We start from the raw sequence: 16212 nt of genomic DNA on the forward strand, positions 1-16212 counted from the left end.
TTCACAATCGTTTGGCTCCCTAGCCCTCACCCCACCACCCACACCCCATGGCTCTTTCGAGCTCCCCATGCAACCTCCATAACCATTCTTCCAGTATCCACGAAGTACAGAATCAATGAGCCCTATAATAACACCGGCAAGCATTTGAAATGACCATCGACCTATCAAAATAAACTGTCAAAACAGGAATTCAAAACCTCCTTTTGTTCTTAGTTTCTATGTTTCTTACAACGTCATAAAAATTGATAAAATAGCTATTCATACTTCCATGTAATAAAGCTTTAATCCTTGTAAACCTTTTAATCTTTTTCAAATAAACAAGTAGGCATTGGAAAGCCACTTCAAGTAAAGCTCATGTTATTAAAAACTCATAAAACTGTCAATCAAACAAAGCAAAAAGTCCCAATCACGGCTGTGCAGAAAAGCCCTACAGAGCTGAATCCATTAGTGAGTTTGGAGCTCAGTCAAACATTCATAATTTAATTCCATTGTACAGCTGTGTCCACAAATGCTTTAACACAAATGTATTGAAACCTTTCAAGTAGGCTGAACAGATGGCCAACCTGTCAATCAAAGTTAACCATCTGGTGAGCAAGATAGCCATCTTGTAAGAAGGGCAGTTCTTTCAAGCCTATTTGCCTATTTGCTTATTTTGGCAGTTTTGTACGCATTTCAAAGAATTACCAGTATAATTAAAAGGCTCATTGGTTCTGCACCTAGAGGATACTTGGAGGACTGCTTCAAAGGCTGAGCAGATGTCATGACGTTAAATCAATGTGAAAATCAAATATCAGGTCTTCTCTATATAGAATGCAGAAGACCACTTTATCGACTGATAAAGTACTGCAGTGTATCGGAACACTCTCACAATGCTGGTCCATTTAATGGTCACTACGTTTTAGAAACAAGACCTATCATCAATCACTACATTAAAATTTACTGAAATTATCATACACTATCTAAGTATGACTATATTGTGCTATTGAGCGGGAGCAGGCTATTGAGTTGGATGATCAGCCATGATCATAATGAATGGTGGAGCATGCTTGAAGGGCTGAATGGCTTCCTACTGCTCTTATTTTCTATGTTTCCATGACATGAGAGTTTGGCAACACTTTTTAAACTTACCTGTCAATAGGTTCCCATCTCCAACCTAGACATTCCCCATGGTTCATGACTCCTATGAGGAGCCATGAACCTCACCTCCGGTAAAAGCCTGCCTGACCCCATCAAAATTGCGGGCTCTGAAATGCCCCCACCTGCAATGGAATAGGCAAGGGTGAGATTGCTGAGTGTGGGCTCATTATCTGCACCCTTATTGTGAGGCCATTAAAATGGGGGCAGGAATCCTAGAATCAGGTTATGTCCGTCATTTTTAAATGCCCCATGTCCCTGTTTCAACATGAACAGAGACGTGAAAATCCAGAGCAGAGTTTGGCGTGTGTGCATCTGATCCCACTTGATAGCATTGAAAGGACAGTGTTGAGTTTTAAATTACTTCATTCATTTTAATTATTATAGCTTTGAGAATGATAATACTTTATGTAGTCTCTTTAGACTGTCACTGGAAGAAGCAAGGTCCAAGGAATTAGATTCTGCCACATTCATTTTACAAGCATAAAATGGGTGCCTGACAGTCCAATGCAGTAAGCACTGTGTGCATGTTGATTCCTCGCCATAATGCTTAGGGCTCTTTTGTAGATATTTTTCAGACACTCTTTGGTAGAGGGCATAGTTCTACAGAGTTGACCATTATGTCACCATTCCCCATCCAACATCATGACCAATTACTACCTGACTGTATTAATGTTATATCTTACCAATATATGTCTATCATATTCTATTTGAATATATTCTAATTTGTTGTTATAATATATGTACGTTTGTCTTTGCAGGAAATACTGGCAACAGTTTTGCCATTAATCCAATTTTAGGTACTATTATCGTCGCAAAAGATCTGGATCGTAGTACACGGAGGCAGTATGAACTCGTTGTCAAAGCAACCGATGGAGGACAGCCTCCAATGAGTACAATTACTACTGTTCGCATCTTTGTGACCATTTCAGATAATGCAGCACCCAAATTTGCAGTAATAGAGTACTATGCAGAGATAAGTGAAGGGGCAAGCATTGGCAGTTTTGTTATCCTGGCAACTGCATCCAGTCAATCATCTATTGTTTATGAAATAAAAGATGGAAATACATACGGTGCATTTAATATCAACCCTAACTCGGGTGTCATAATCACTCAAAAGGCACTTGACAATGAAGGACTGGCTTCATACCGGCTTATAGTTCAAGCTACGAATATGGCTGGCTTGTCTACCAATATCACTGTTTTGATACACCTGCGAGATGAAAATGACAACATGCCAGTCTTCACTCAGTCAGAATATATAGGAATCATTAGTGAATCTGCCCATGTCAACAGCGTTGTTCTGAATGACAAAAATACTCCCCTGGTAATTCAAGCCACAGATGCTGATGAAGGATCCAACGCTCTTCTGTTTTATCAGATTGCTGAACCATCTGCCCAAAAATATTTTGCCATTGATTCCAGCACAGGTGCTATTCGTGCAGTGCTAAAACTAGACTATGAGCAGACCAGTATTTTTCATTTCACTGTGCAAGTGCATGACACTGGAAACCCACAATTATTTGCAGAACATGCAGCAAATGTTACCATTCATGTGATTGATGTAAATGATTGTCCTCCAGTATTTGTTCAGGATATGTATGAGGTGTCTCTCCTTGTGCCAACATATAAAGGAGTGAGAGTGACTGTTGTAAATGCCACAGATGCAGATTCGGGTTCAAATGCGGATCTAATTTATTCCATTATTGATGGTAACATAGGTGAGAAGTTTTCTATTGATGTAAAGACAGCACTTATTTCAGTGCAAAACATGACTCACTTGAGGAGCAGATATGAGCTTACAGTTCGAGTTAGTGATGGCAGATTTTCAAGCACAACATCAGTGCACATAAATATAAAAGAAAGCAAAGAAAGCCACTTGAAATTCACACAAAGCTCATATTCTGCTGTGGTAAAGGAAAACTCTACAGAAGTTAAAACTATAGCCATTATTACCACAATGGGCAATGAAATGAATGAACCGTTATTTTACCATATCCTTAACCCTGATCGAAAGTTTAAAATAAGTCACACTTCAGGTGTTCTTGCAACTACAGGAATTCCATTTGATCGTGAAGAAAAGGAAGTCTACGATGTGGTGGTTGAAGTTAGTGAAGAAAAGAAATCATCAAGAGTTGCTCACGTTGTAGTAAAGGTTACTGTTGAAGACATTAATGACAATGCTCCGATTTTTATCAACATGCCTTATTATGCTGTGGTCCAAGTTGATGCTGAAGTAGGCCATGTTATTCGCCAAGTTGCAGCTATAGACAAGGATGTTGGTAAAAATGGCGAAGTTTCTTATTACCTTAAAAAACACCATGAACATTTTCAGGTAGGACCAACAGGGGAAATATCCCTAAAGAAGATTTTTGAACCCAACCTATCAAATGTGGAATACGTTATTATTGTTATAGCAAAAGATGGAGGCGAGATATCACTTTCAGCAGAAGTTGAAGTGCCCATCACTGTTATAAACAAAGCCATGCCTGTATTTGAAAAACCATTCTACAGCATTGAGATACCTGAGGATATTCAGCTGCATACTCCTGTCGTATATGTACAGGCTAACAGTCCAGAAGGCCCTCGTGTCATTTACAGCATCACAGATGGAGATCCTTTCAATCAGTTTACAATCAACTTCAACACAGGAGTTGTAAGTGTAATTAGCTCACTAGACTTTGAGATGCATCCAGCTTATAAGTTAACTGTAAGAGCAACAGACTCATTGACCGGATCTCATGCTGAGGTATTTGTCGATATTGTGGTAGAAGATGTTAACGATAATCCTCCAGTGTTCACGGAGAGGAAATACACTGCCACTCTATCTGAGGCCTCTGTGGTAGGTACATCTGTGGTTCAGGTTATTGCTACAGATTCGGATTCTGGAATGAATAAAGTTATTTATTATCAATTGGTAGAAGATGAGACCAAAAGCTCAGAATATTTTCACATTGACAGCACCAGTGGCCTCATTTTGACAGCACGGATGCTTGATTATGAACAGATTCAGCAGTTTAATCTCCTTGTTAGAGCCTTGGACAGTGGAAAGCCTCAACTTAGTAGTGATATTATTTTAACTGTCCACATCACTGATTTGAATGACAACCCACCATTGTTCAATGAATTGCTGTACCAGGCCTCTGTAAGTGAGCCTGTAACACGTGGGCATTTTGTAACACATGTGCAGGCCTCTGATGCAGATATTTCTGATGTGGAGAAACTTCGATATTCAATTGTGTCTGGCAATGAACATATGAATTTTGCAATTGATAGTAAGTCAGGCATTATTACAGTTGCAAACTTGCACAAGCAGAATCTGGAGGCAGTTTATAATCTTAGTGTATCTGTATCAGATGGTGTTTTTAGAAGCTCAGCAAAAGTTCGGGTAAGCATTATTACTGCTAATTTCCATAATCCTGTTTTTGATCAAACTAACTATGAAGTAGAATTGGCTGAAAATTCTGATGTTGGTACCCTGGTGATTGAAGTAAAGGCAACCGATGAAGACTCTGGTACATATGGGCACATAAGTTATTTCATTGTTAATGACTTTGCAAGCGATAAATTTTTTATTGAGCAGAAAGGAAAAATTTTCACATCAGAGAAATTGGATCGTGAGAACCCAGTAGAGAAAGTGATCATCGTCAGTATTATGGCAAAAGATGGTGGTGGTAAAGTGGCTTTCTGCAATATTAACGTCATACTTACTGACGAAAATGATAATATGCCTCAGTTCCGAGCTACAGAGTACATGGTAAACATTGGGTCATATGCTCCGAAAGGTTCTTCAGTCATTAAGATTATAGCATCAGATGCTGATGAAGGGAGTAATGCGGACATTGTCTACACCATTGAGGCAGATTCTGGCAATGTTGAAGAAAACCTTCAAATTGATTCATTTTCTGGGCTCATCAGCACCAAAGAAAGTCTGGTTGGACTAGAAAACAACTTTTATACTTTCTTTGTAAGAGCTAAAGATGGTGGCGTGCCACAGCAGGAATCTGTTGTCCCTGTCTATGTTAGAATACTCCCACCTGAAGTTCCCTTTCCAATATTTCCTGAACCCTTCTACACATTCACAATCTCTGAAGGGATCAACATTGGAACTGAGATTGATTTAATTAGAGCAGAAAATGATCAACCAATGGTCTACAGTCTTGTGAAGGGAAATACCCCTGAAAGCAACATGGATCAAATATTTGCCATAGAACAGGACACTGGATGGTTAAAAACTGAAAAGAAACTTGATCATGAAACAACTAAATGGTACCAGATTACAGTCATGGCACAATATCATTTTGAGGAATACGAAATAGTTTCTTCTGTGGATGTACGTATTCAAGTGAAAGATGAAAATGACAACACCCCCATTTTTGATTCTAACCCATATGAAGCCTTTGTTGTGGAAAACTTACCTGAAGGTACCACAGTAATTCAAGTGAAAGCGACTGATCCGGATTCTGGAGCCAATGGTCAGGTAACTTACAGTTTAGCTCAATCTCAGGAGTTTGATCATATACTGGAGCTCTTTACCATTAACAGTGAAACAGGTTGGATAACTACTCTTAAAGAGTTGGACCATGAGCAACAGAAGAAATACAACGTCATAGTAATAGCATCTGATCATGGAGAGAAGGTACAGTTGTCCACTTCATCAGTGGTGGATGTCACGGTTAGTGATGTGAATGACAACCCTCCACGCTTTACTGCTGAAGTCTACAAAGGGACTGTGAGTGAAGATGACCCACCTGGCGGAGTGATAGCCATCTTGAGTACTATAGACGCTGACACTGAAGAAGTCAATAGACAAGTTACATGCTACATTACAGGTAAGGACATTGTCAAAGTACTGGTGCTTGGTGCAGTTATTGAGGACTAGGCATATTTATGTTAACATATGTTGTTTTGAGATTAGTGGGGCTGATAATTAAGAAATCTGAAGTTTATATTTCCCATGCCTTGCAGTTAGGTTTAAATCATGGAATTTTGTTTATCTGTGGAACAGTGCAGTAACTTAAATCTATTCAATCATTGCCAAACCTGATAATATTATCACTGTTAGTCCCGGAATTTCTGACTAGTAGTTTCTGGTTAGAAATTCAACCTTTTTGCACTTCTTCCAAATTTGTAAAATGGGTGCAGAGAACCAATTTCGGAAGCCAACATCTTGTGCAAAAAGAACGCCTAAAAAGCATCTGACACGGTGAGGCAAGCAGCCTGACATTGAAATTCTTTAAATGGGTGCTCTGCCCATGACATTTTGCCAAGCAGTATTAATGGAGCCCAAGGCCCAATTTCAAGCCACCTTCAGGCTTTTCAGTTGGGGCACATGTTTGTGCACGACACCCATTTTGGGCTCTTAGATGAGTTGAAAGGAATTTCTGCTTCCCTGTGTAACATGAATTGTTAGTAATTTGCTGTGTATCTCTGCAACAGTTTTATTTATTCTTTCACTGGATGTGGGCATCACTGGCTAGGCCAGCATTTATTGAATTGCTGCAGTCCATGTGGTGTAGACACTCCCGCATGCTTTTAGGAAGGGAGTTCCAGGATTTTGACCCGGCGACAGTGAAGGAATAGCAATATAGTTCCAAGTCAGGAACGTGCAGGTGGCAGTGTTCCATGTGCCTGTTGCCTTTCTGTTTTAGATGGAGAGATCGTGGGTTTGTAAAGCACTGCCGAAGAAGCCTTGGCGCATGTTCATGTGGCTGCTCATGTGGGGATTGCTGGCAAGGCAGCATTTACTGCCTGTCCCTAATTCCCCGCAAGAAGGTGGCATTCAATAGTAGCCCCCTGGGATGCTGATGGTGGGGTTTCAATGAAGGTATTGCAGTTAAATTTCAAATGGAAGTGGCTAAACACTCTCTTGTTGGCAATAGTTTTTTACTAGGGGATGAATAAGATTTTATTGCGGGGGGAAGGTGATGGAACTATGATACTTAGCTGTTCCATTTTTTTAGTGAGAATCTCTGGGGCAGTGCAAAATGCCCAGAAAATCATGGCGTGGGCTACATAATATCATAAATCCCTCACGCCTTTAATTTCCTGGGATTGCACACATTAATGGTTTAAACTGTGGATTCCTCAAATTCCAGCCCAGTGTTGAGCTTAAGTGAAGGTATTTGCTGAATTATGTACTGAAGTAGCATTCAACTTCAAAGCAATGGTTCAGTTTTGAGGATATGTATGTTCAAATATTTAAATTTAGGTATGTCAGTTTTTGAAAAGTCAATCTTACCGTAAGAATTCTGAAGCCAATTGTTATGAATTAGCGGTTCAAGGCAGATGCTCAACACCACCACCTCAAGGGCAAATGGAGATGGGCAGTAAATGTTGGTCTTGCCAGCAATTCCCACATCCCATAAATGAATAAGATGACAATTAGATTAAATTAAGCTGGGATTACAGTTTGGGCAATTTAAGACTGAAAGCCTTTGGTTTCACTGTGGGTTGTATAACCTCAATGGGAAGGCGGCTTGGGTCATTGTCCCATCTAATGAATGAATCAGACAGATGTAACAAAAGCCCTTCATGGGAATTAGCTTTCTCTAATTTGAATTTGTGCTTGCTACTACTTGTCAATTCACCTTTCAAACATCAATTTTAAACACTTCCTGGCCAAAGTAGCATCACATTGTAATGGGTTTTTATTTTGGCAATTGGCACATACCGCCCCTGACCTGGCCCTTTGTTGTGTCAGATTTTAATTAAATTTCAACAATCGTGATATAAATTCTTCACTGAAATATCATTAACCCTAATTGCTTAATTTATGGCTGACACCGGTGCTACAGAAGCCACAGGCCCTCCAAATGTGCTGCGTGGTACCTCAAGCTGCTTCCGCCTTGGCACCCCATGCTGGGAAGGGCATAGGTGTGCCATGGTCATAGGACTTCTAAAGTGGCCAGATAATGGTCTCAAACAGCTGTTCCGGCTGATTTGATGTAAAAATTCCAAACTTGGACCATGTAGTTCAAGTTATTTGCTTGTCAGTCAATGAAGAAGCTGCAAGAGGGGACCCTGCATTATTTAAAGGTCCAGTCATCTAACTTGCAGGTAAAGAAATTTAGACTGAATTCAGCTATAGCAAAGTTTCAGGAGTACGATGAGTGTTTTTGGAGGTGTTCTGGCAAATTGATGGATTTGGCAGATAGTTTTGTCACATCTTCACAAGGAGAGCAAAGGATTAGGTATGGGGGCTGCAGTTGCAGTGCCTCAGGGTCTGCAGCATGACAGGGAGATTGTGCAGGGGCTGCAGAGAGGAGAAGCTCCATTTGGTGCCTTCTTCCAAGATGGGGTTGGACTTCTACATGCCTTTTGATCATGGCAGGAGGCTGTTTGGCAGGCTTGCCAATGCACCCAGCATTTCAGTGTCTTTCCTCATCCGCATTCTCCTTTATGCTGCCCAGAGTCCTCATTTGAGTCCTTTGCCACAGAACCTGACTGTGACCCCACACTTGTTAAACCCTTTGGCACATGAAAGATCCTTTATCAATGGCCTTGCTGCAGCCTACTTGTGCTCAGTGACTCACTACATTCAGATTTTGACTCTGTACTAGCCTCCAAGGTAAGTTCAGTGCCAGTATCTGAGCTGGTAGGTGCAAGTGTCATATCAAACGATCAGTTCTCTTCATCAGTGCTATGGTTTTGCTCTCTCCCTCTCTCACTGCCCCCACTCCCCTTCTTACTCACCCCCCCACCAACCCTCACTCCCCCCCCCCCACCCCACCCCCTCTTTCTCTCTCTCTCCCCCTCTTGCCCCCCACCTCCACCTTGGGGCTCCTGTGGCTGGAAAGGCAGCAAATCCTGGGAAAACGAAAAATATAAAAGGGAAAAATTGAGTGAGGGAAGGGGGAGTGTGAGAGTTTGGAAAGCAAGAGGTCCATGGTCACATCTCAGCAGCTTGCACACATGGGTGAGGTTGAATTTGAGAAGGGGCACAAGGTAGGAACATGCTGTCATGTCAATGTTCTCAGCGATGTTGGTTGCCAGGGGCTGTGTTGCAGCCAGACCCATGATGCAGAAAACCATCTCTTCTGCAGAGCTCAGGTATCCTTGTAACCCACCAGTTCTGTTCTGCTCCCAGCAGTAATGGCCCACCTTGCCCTGAAACAGAGAGGGGAAAATGTTATCAACTCTGTTGTACTTTGTTTGAGTGATGTGCTTTCCATAGCTGAATAGCTGGAGGTATGAAGAAGCGAAGCTGGGTTTGAGGTTGACATCATTGGAATATCTGTGAGGATGAAGTAGCGTACCTGAATATTAGACCTGTGTCCTGATTTTTAGAGATTGCTGATGGGTAAACAATGAAAGTGTAGTGCATCAAGAGCATGAGAGATTGGTAGTGTGGTGGGTAGGAGATGTCCTTTGAAGGTGCATTCACTGACCTTGACAGCCATTGAACTTTGCAGCACTGCTGCCAGGTCTTCAGAGCCAGACTCTGGGTGTTGACCTCCCTGGCCACCTGCTGCCATTTCCTGATGAGTGTTTGAGAACAGAGTCCCCTGTTCTCCAGCACAATAATTTCTATCCTTATATTACCTCCACCACCACATTTCTGAACCTAGGAGTTCTCGTTCTTTCTCTCTCTCTCCTATGGACTCCATTTGTGCACCTCCCTCTTATAGCCAGTGTCAGCACAAGCAATCAGCTGCAGCTCCCTTCCACTGAGTAAGCCTTGCTCTTAAGAGGGGCTGACTGCCTTTAAGAGGAGCACATGATAAGAGCGCACACTGTTTGGTCCCCTACAGGACACTCAAGCAGCCAGCAGCATGGGCCGGCTTTAGCCAGCATTACCCTCAAGTAAATGAGGTGGCAGCAACAAGCTAGCATGTTACCTCCCTGAACGGAAGCAGGTTGTGAATTGTGCCTGTGCCCAAAAACAGGCTTTAACAAATGTTTTACCCCTTTAGTTCTATTATTTGTGACAGAATAAAAGAATGCTAGGAATTTCATTTTACCTTTGATGGGTCTCTGAAATATGATATAGTTAAAAAATGAATTGGAAATTTGGCAAAATTCCACCTGTTACAGCATTTTTGTAGTTATATTGTTTGAACTGTTCCTTCCAAAATATAAACACTCGTTTCCCCACTGATCATTTTTGTGATTGTTGGTTAAATTTCTAGACATATTTGCATAACAGTGAACCTTCTTTGAGATGAAAGTATGGATTTCTTCATCGCATTATAAATTGCTGCCAAAATGATAAAATGGCAGATGGTCATAGAAGTACTTAGCATTAGGGCCATTAACCTCATCACTTGTTTGGAAATAATTGTTATTTACATTTCCATGAATTCTGTTTTGAATAATGCAAAATAATTCTTGTTCCACTGGTATCCACTTGATGTAATGAAATTCAATGTTTATGTTGTGTAGAGATATTTTTATATTTCACTGGCGATGTTAAGCTAAATTGGATTGATGCTGCAAAGGTTAGCCTGTTAGCCTTTTCTGATTACTTATTGAGTTTTGCTTATTGGAGCTCTCCCAATTGAAAGTACATTATTGAGACAAAGTGTAGGGGGAGTTACTGATGAATTGTAATTGATTTGTACAGAGAGCTTTGATGGGAAGCAAAGTTCATTTGCATGGGCAGTAATATGTCAGTGATTAACCATGTACGAAGAGCTGTATCTTTTACTACAAGGAATTTGGCCAGATAAAATGATTCAACTTTACGTCCCTTTTCATGGTGTGCCCCCTAGGTTTAAATAATTCTATTCAATGTTTTATTTTATTGTTACTAGCCTCAGCCCACAGTCACAAGCTGGCAAGAAGAGTTTGTTTAGTTTTTAGTCTCTACAGAGACTATAGTCAGAATCTAAAATTGGGAAATCATTACCAGCTAGCATTAAAGCTGTAAATACTGTTTTTATATTCAAGTATAAATAGAATGTGAAATCTATTAAGAATTTAATGATTTAATGTTACCACCAGCAAACCAAACCACATTTTGGGCAATGGAAATGATTGCCTTTTCTGATGACTTTATTTATCAAATATTGTTTACTGGACCTTTCCCAATAGTAAGTAGGTAAAGCAGCAGTGAATGCAGCACTTGGCAATGTCCACCAGATGCCCATGCTTGATTCCCAACCTATGCGACAGCTGACCTTGGATAGGGTAGCAATTGTCATACTGCATTTCTAATATAGAAATAGAGGTTCATTCAAGGGTCTAACTGCTGATCACTATTTTGTGTCTCCTCTCACCTCAAATCCTGATTGGAAAGTGCATGTATTCACATGCTTGGTGATATGTTGGACTTGTTTATGAATCTCCTCATGGCCGATAGCCTGCTGAAATTCAATATCTGGGCTTCAACGCCAATAGTTGCTAGATGACCATCAGAAGACAGAAGCATTATTACCCCAAAATAAAGTTTTAAGGAGGCTCAGTTGCTGAAACATGATCCTCTGAAAGTCCAGTGCTATTCAACCAGATTGATTGCTGACAGATTTATACAGCAGCAGATGTTTCAGAAATGTTTTCAATATGGTTCAAAATTTTTCCTTTGATTTCTATCAAATACAAATGCTAGTGATTAAGCAGTAGTATTGTTTGTGTTCTCCCTTGTTTGTAAATAAGATCGTATGTTGTTTAATGGCAATTTTAAATTAATTTTCAGGAGGAGATCCTCTGGGACAATATGCAATTGAACACATTCAGAATGAATGGAAGGTTTATGTCAGAAAACCTTTGGATAGAGAAAAGAAAGATCATTACCTTTTAAACATTACAGCTACTGATGGGACTTTAGTGGCCAAAGCAATAGTAGAAGTTAAAGTCCTTGATGCAAATGATAATAGCCCTATATGTGAAAAGGTGAGTATTAGGCATGTAGGAATTATTGTATGAAGTTAATATACAAATGCTTAACATGTTTGCATCAAATTCCTTTCTCCATTATTTTAACTAAAGAGCTAAAAGAGCAGAGAGAACAATCTAGTTGACTCTTTAAAAATAAATGCCCTCTAAATGAGGGCAGTTAGGGATGGCAATAAATGCTGGCCTAGACAGCCCACATCCCATGCGCGAATAAAAAAAACAATCTGATGCAAGCATGTTAGGTGTTTGCACAATAAAATTATCATTAATTCCTTATTTTTTGAAGGTTAGAGGAGCATTGCCAAGTTGCAAAGTATTTACAGCACAGAAGCAGGCCATTCAGCCCAGTAGGTCCATGCTGCTATTAATATTCTGCATGAGCCTCCTCCCATCTCTCTCCATCTAACCCCATCAATGTATCTTTATATTCCTTTCTCTCTCATATGCTTATGCAGCTTCACCTTGTCTTTGTAGAAATAGTAATGAAGGAAATTAGACAATGTAAATTCAGCCTTTAAGAGATTGCAGGAGGATATCAAATCTGGCCAAATAACAGAAATCATGTGTTTCAAGCAGATGGTGTCGCTCAGTTGTGCATTTTTCTGTAAACAAGACCCTGGATAGGATTCATGGAAAGCTAATGACATGTGACAAAAACAACCAAAAAAATCTCTTGCGCATTTACTGTCCAAGTATGTTAAGATAGATGCATTAACCAGTGGCATAAACCACACAGAGCACATTTACAGGAACTTATGTTCCTTGTAGCATATTGACAGCTTTATGATCCTTCACGCCTTCTTTGCTCCTGTGCAGATTGACTCATGGCTCCAAATTAATGGCCATGTTTTTTCTCAATAAATAGCTCCATTTCACTGTTCTTCTCTCAGTAGAAAAATTTGTGATTCCTCTTGTGTTGAATTATTGGTCAGCTGTTATCATTCCTATTAATTTTACAAGTTTGAATTAGCCACAAAAAAATTATCAATATGATTAGTCAGAGATTTAATTGTTTTAATTTTGGTAAAGTTATTTTGGTCAAATTAGTGCTTGCTATCAATTGATTTTTATACTAAGGGGAGAAATTGAATCATGACAGCCTGTTTCTCTCGTTAAAAACCTGGGTTAGATTCCACATTCTGCATTGTAATCTGCTGCGCCTAGATTGTACAGGAAGTGTACTGGGTACCAAACAGGCTTCAGTGAGTTTTAATTACCTAAGCCAGTTGAATCCTTAAAGGGACTGCCATAAGATTCAAAACCTCTTTTTTCCATGAAACTGCAGTTGTGGCCATTGAAACTCTCTTTGGCATTTCTCTATGCCTAGCAATGCTGGCTATTTGTCATATAAACCACTTATGTTCACCATTGCTGAGGCAATAATGATGGGAGGCACAAAATACAATGTGACACGAAAATATTGCAATTCTTAAATCCACTTTACCCTGCCAAGTGATAGAGAAGGTCAGAAAAATGTTCTGATCGTTGATCAATCTCATGCCTCGAGGGCATGTACACTCACACCTCTGAAATAATTAGAAAAAAAAGGTGCAAGAAGTTCTTTCAGCCCTTTAAGACATTTCTTCCCTCATTTATGCTGTATCATCAACTTGAATCCTTTTCCTTACCTGATATTTCTCCAGATTTACTTTTAAAGACGTTAATTAGCTAAATATTAAAGCTTTTTCTGCACGCCTGATCCCCATATCCATGAAATAAAATTCTCATTATTTGTAGTTTCACTTGAGGCTCCTCGATTTCATTTGCGTGCAAAAATGCTTCCTTCACTCTCTTCTACATTATCAGCACTCCTCAACAATCTTCAATGAAAGTAAGATCAACCCTTATAATTGAAATGCTAAGTTTAATAATCTTCCTTCGTCCTTGTCTCTAATCCTGTTCCAATCCATCATGTCCGTTAGAAGGTAGGTACCCAAATTGTACACCATATTCCAAAGGCAACACATGGAAGATTCTAATTGCCTTGCTTCACTTTCTGATCAAACATTTTTGAGATATAGTGTGGTACTTACTTAGCTTTGTTGAAATCAACCTCACATTTCAGCAAAAGGTGAACGAGCAACATAAATCTACACTTCTGTAGTTTCCTTTTTCAGGTGGATTACTTTATATTGATCATTGTTAAAAATTTGTTTGCTGTTTTCCAGCACATACAATTAAAGCAGATGAACAGAATTTTATGAAGGTTGATACAAAAGGTTATCTTAGCTTTAGGTTATACAACTATATCAAATTATATTATTTCTTAATAGACAATATAGATTATATCTTGTGCCTATACCCACTTGCTGCCAACTTTCTCCATTTTCAATTCCTGTATATATTTGTACCAGAAACTTTATGATACAGTAATTATACTCATCGTCTAATCAATGACATTACTTCCAGGAGGGTCTAACTATAGCGGGTTGTGTTTACTTAAGCAACTGCTATTATAAAATTCATAATAAAAATATGAAAAATAAGGACAGACTGTGTGTGTCTTTAAAGTAAGAACTGAATCACATTGTAGTCCAATTCTCCCCACTCTTCAATGCCACTTGACCTTGAAACTTGGTTTCAACTCACGTGGCGTAATGCCATGGGAGATCTAATGGTATTAAAAATTGCTGTTGTGTTACAATAATATCTTCAGTTCTAATGCACCAGGGACAGTCGTCAGGTGATGGTATATTAAGTGGCAAGAGATGAAAAAGATTGATAGCACAGTAGCAATAAATGAAAAGTGACGCAATATAGTTGATTTAGTGGTTTGTTAAAAGATTTTCACAGTTAACAGTGGATCTTTAAAATATCATGATACATTGCCGCAACATCCTTCATCCACGTGTTTATCATCTGTCTATTTTGAGGTTTTTGGAGAATGGGGAATGTGAAATGAAAACTCAAAAAAATATTGCATATTATTTTTCTTTTTAGACATTATACACTGAGACCATTGCAGAGGATGTTCCTTCTGGCAAACTAATCCTTGTGGTGTTGGCTGAAGATGCAGATATCCGTTCAAATGCTGAAATCACTTACACACTCCATGGAACTGGTGCAGAGAAATTCAGACTAGATCCAGACACTGGTGAGAATTTTCATACTGTTCTGCCATAGTAAGGTATCATACTTTCCATTTTGCATAGTTGATACGATTTAGGGCATCCATCACACTTTGCAAGGGTTCACTATAAAGTGTCACCTTTGCACAGTTGGATTGATTAATGTTACTCTTAATCTCAATCTCTGGAAAGTTACTTTCATTCAATATATAATTGTAATTATGTGACAACGTTCATGCCAAAGACTTATGGATTGTTAGGTATACGTTATAAATTTGCTAAATGATATTTGTCAGCTAACCAGGAAATATTAAACTGAATAGCTTTTGAGTTCTAAAATCTCTTGAAAGCAGATGAATATCAAATATTAATATCCAGAAAATGTAAAACTTATCATCTGATAAACAGTTCTGTAAATAACTTGTATTTTCATTAAATAATTAGGTGAATTGAAAACTTCAGCTCCACTTGATCGTGAACAACATGCGGTTTATAACCTATTGATGAGAGCCACTGATGGAGGAGGTCGCTTCTGCCAGGCTGATGTTGTTATAATACTGGAAGATGTGAATGATAATGCACCAATATTTTCATCTGATCCATACACTGTATCTGTCTTTGAAAACACAGCTAATAAAACACTGCTAACGCGAGTTCAAGCCACTGATCCAGATACAGGTAAGATGTAGTCCAGTGGTACCAAATAACCACTCCTGTTTACAACGCAGTCCTCCAAAGCTAAGCAAATTTATAAGTTGTTACTGGATGTACTTTACAATGAAAGTCCCAGTCGGAAATTGAGAAAATACAAATTCCTGGTGTTGAGAATACAGTCATTGGAAGTCCTGACTCGTAAATACACTTAAGAAAAATCAGTAATCTTCAAAGGAAGATACTAAATGATGTGCCAAACGAATTACACACTTTTAAATAAGGCTTCAATGCAGGAGTCCTTCATGTAAATGAAGCGTTTTAGCTTGAGTTGTGGCCAGGTTACATTACTTATAAATCCCTAGGTCGGGATTTAGAGCAAGAGATGGGGGATCCTGAGTTGCTTTCATGGGGAGGCCTGATGCTATTTAAATGCCCTCAAGCATCTAACTGGCTAGCATTGGACCTTACATGCAATCAAGCCCCCAGTAGAGTGGAAAATCCAGCCCGAGAGCTGCCGGAC

At 39.4% G+C, this 16212-nt stretch overlaps 1 protein-coding gene across 5 annotated transcripts in view; it reads left to right on the forward strand.

Moving 5' to 3' along the window:
* fat1a (FAT atypical cadherin 1a) overlaps window positions 1-16212 on the forward strand; it is a 209034-nt gene that overhangs the window by 149132 nt on the left and 43690 nt on the right. For all 5 annotated transcript variants that reach the window (XM_041204004.1, XM_041203908.1, XM_041204098.1 and 2 more), the window contains exons 10-13: window positions 1896-5966; window positions 11771-11967; window positions 14911-15064; window positions 15483-15716. In XM_041204004.1, the coding sequence (XP_041059938.1) occupies window positions 1896-5966; window positions 11771-11967; window positions 14911-15064; window positions 15483-15716 (4656 nt within the window). The remainder of the gene's footprint in view (window positions 1-1895; window positions 5967-11770; window positions 11968-14910; window positions 15065-15482; window positions 15717-16212) is intronic.

Source organism: Carcharodon carcharias, chromosome 1, assembly GCF_017639515.1.
Source record: "Carcharodon carcharias isolate sCarCar2 chromosome 1, sCarCar2.pri, whole genome shotgun sequence".
Taxonomy (NCBI): domain Eukaryota; kingdom Metazoa; phylum Chordata; class Chondrichthyes; order Lamniformes; family Lamnidae; genus Carcharodon; species Carcharodon carcharias.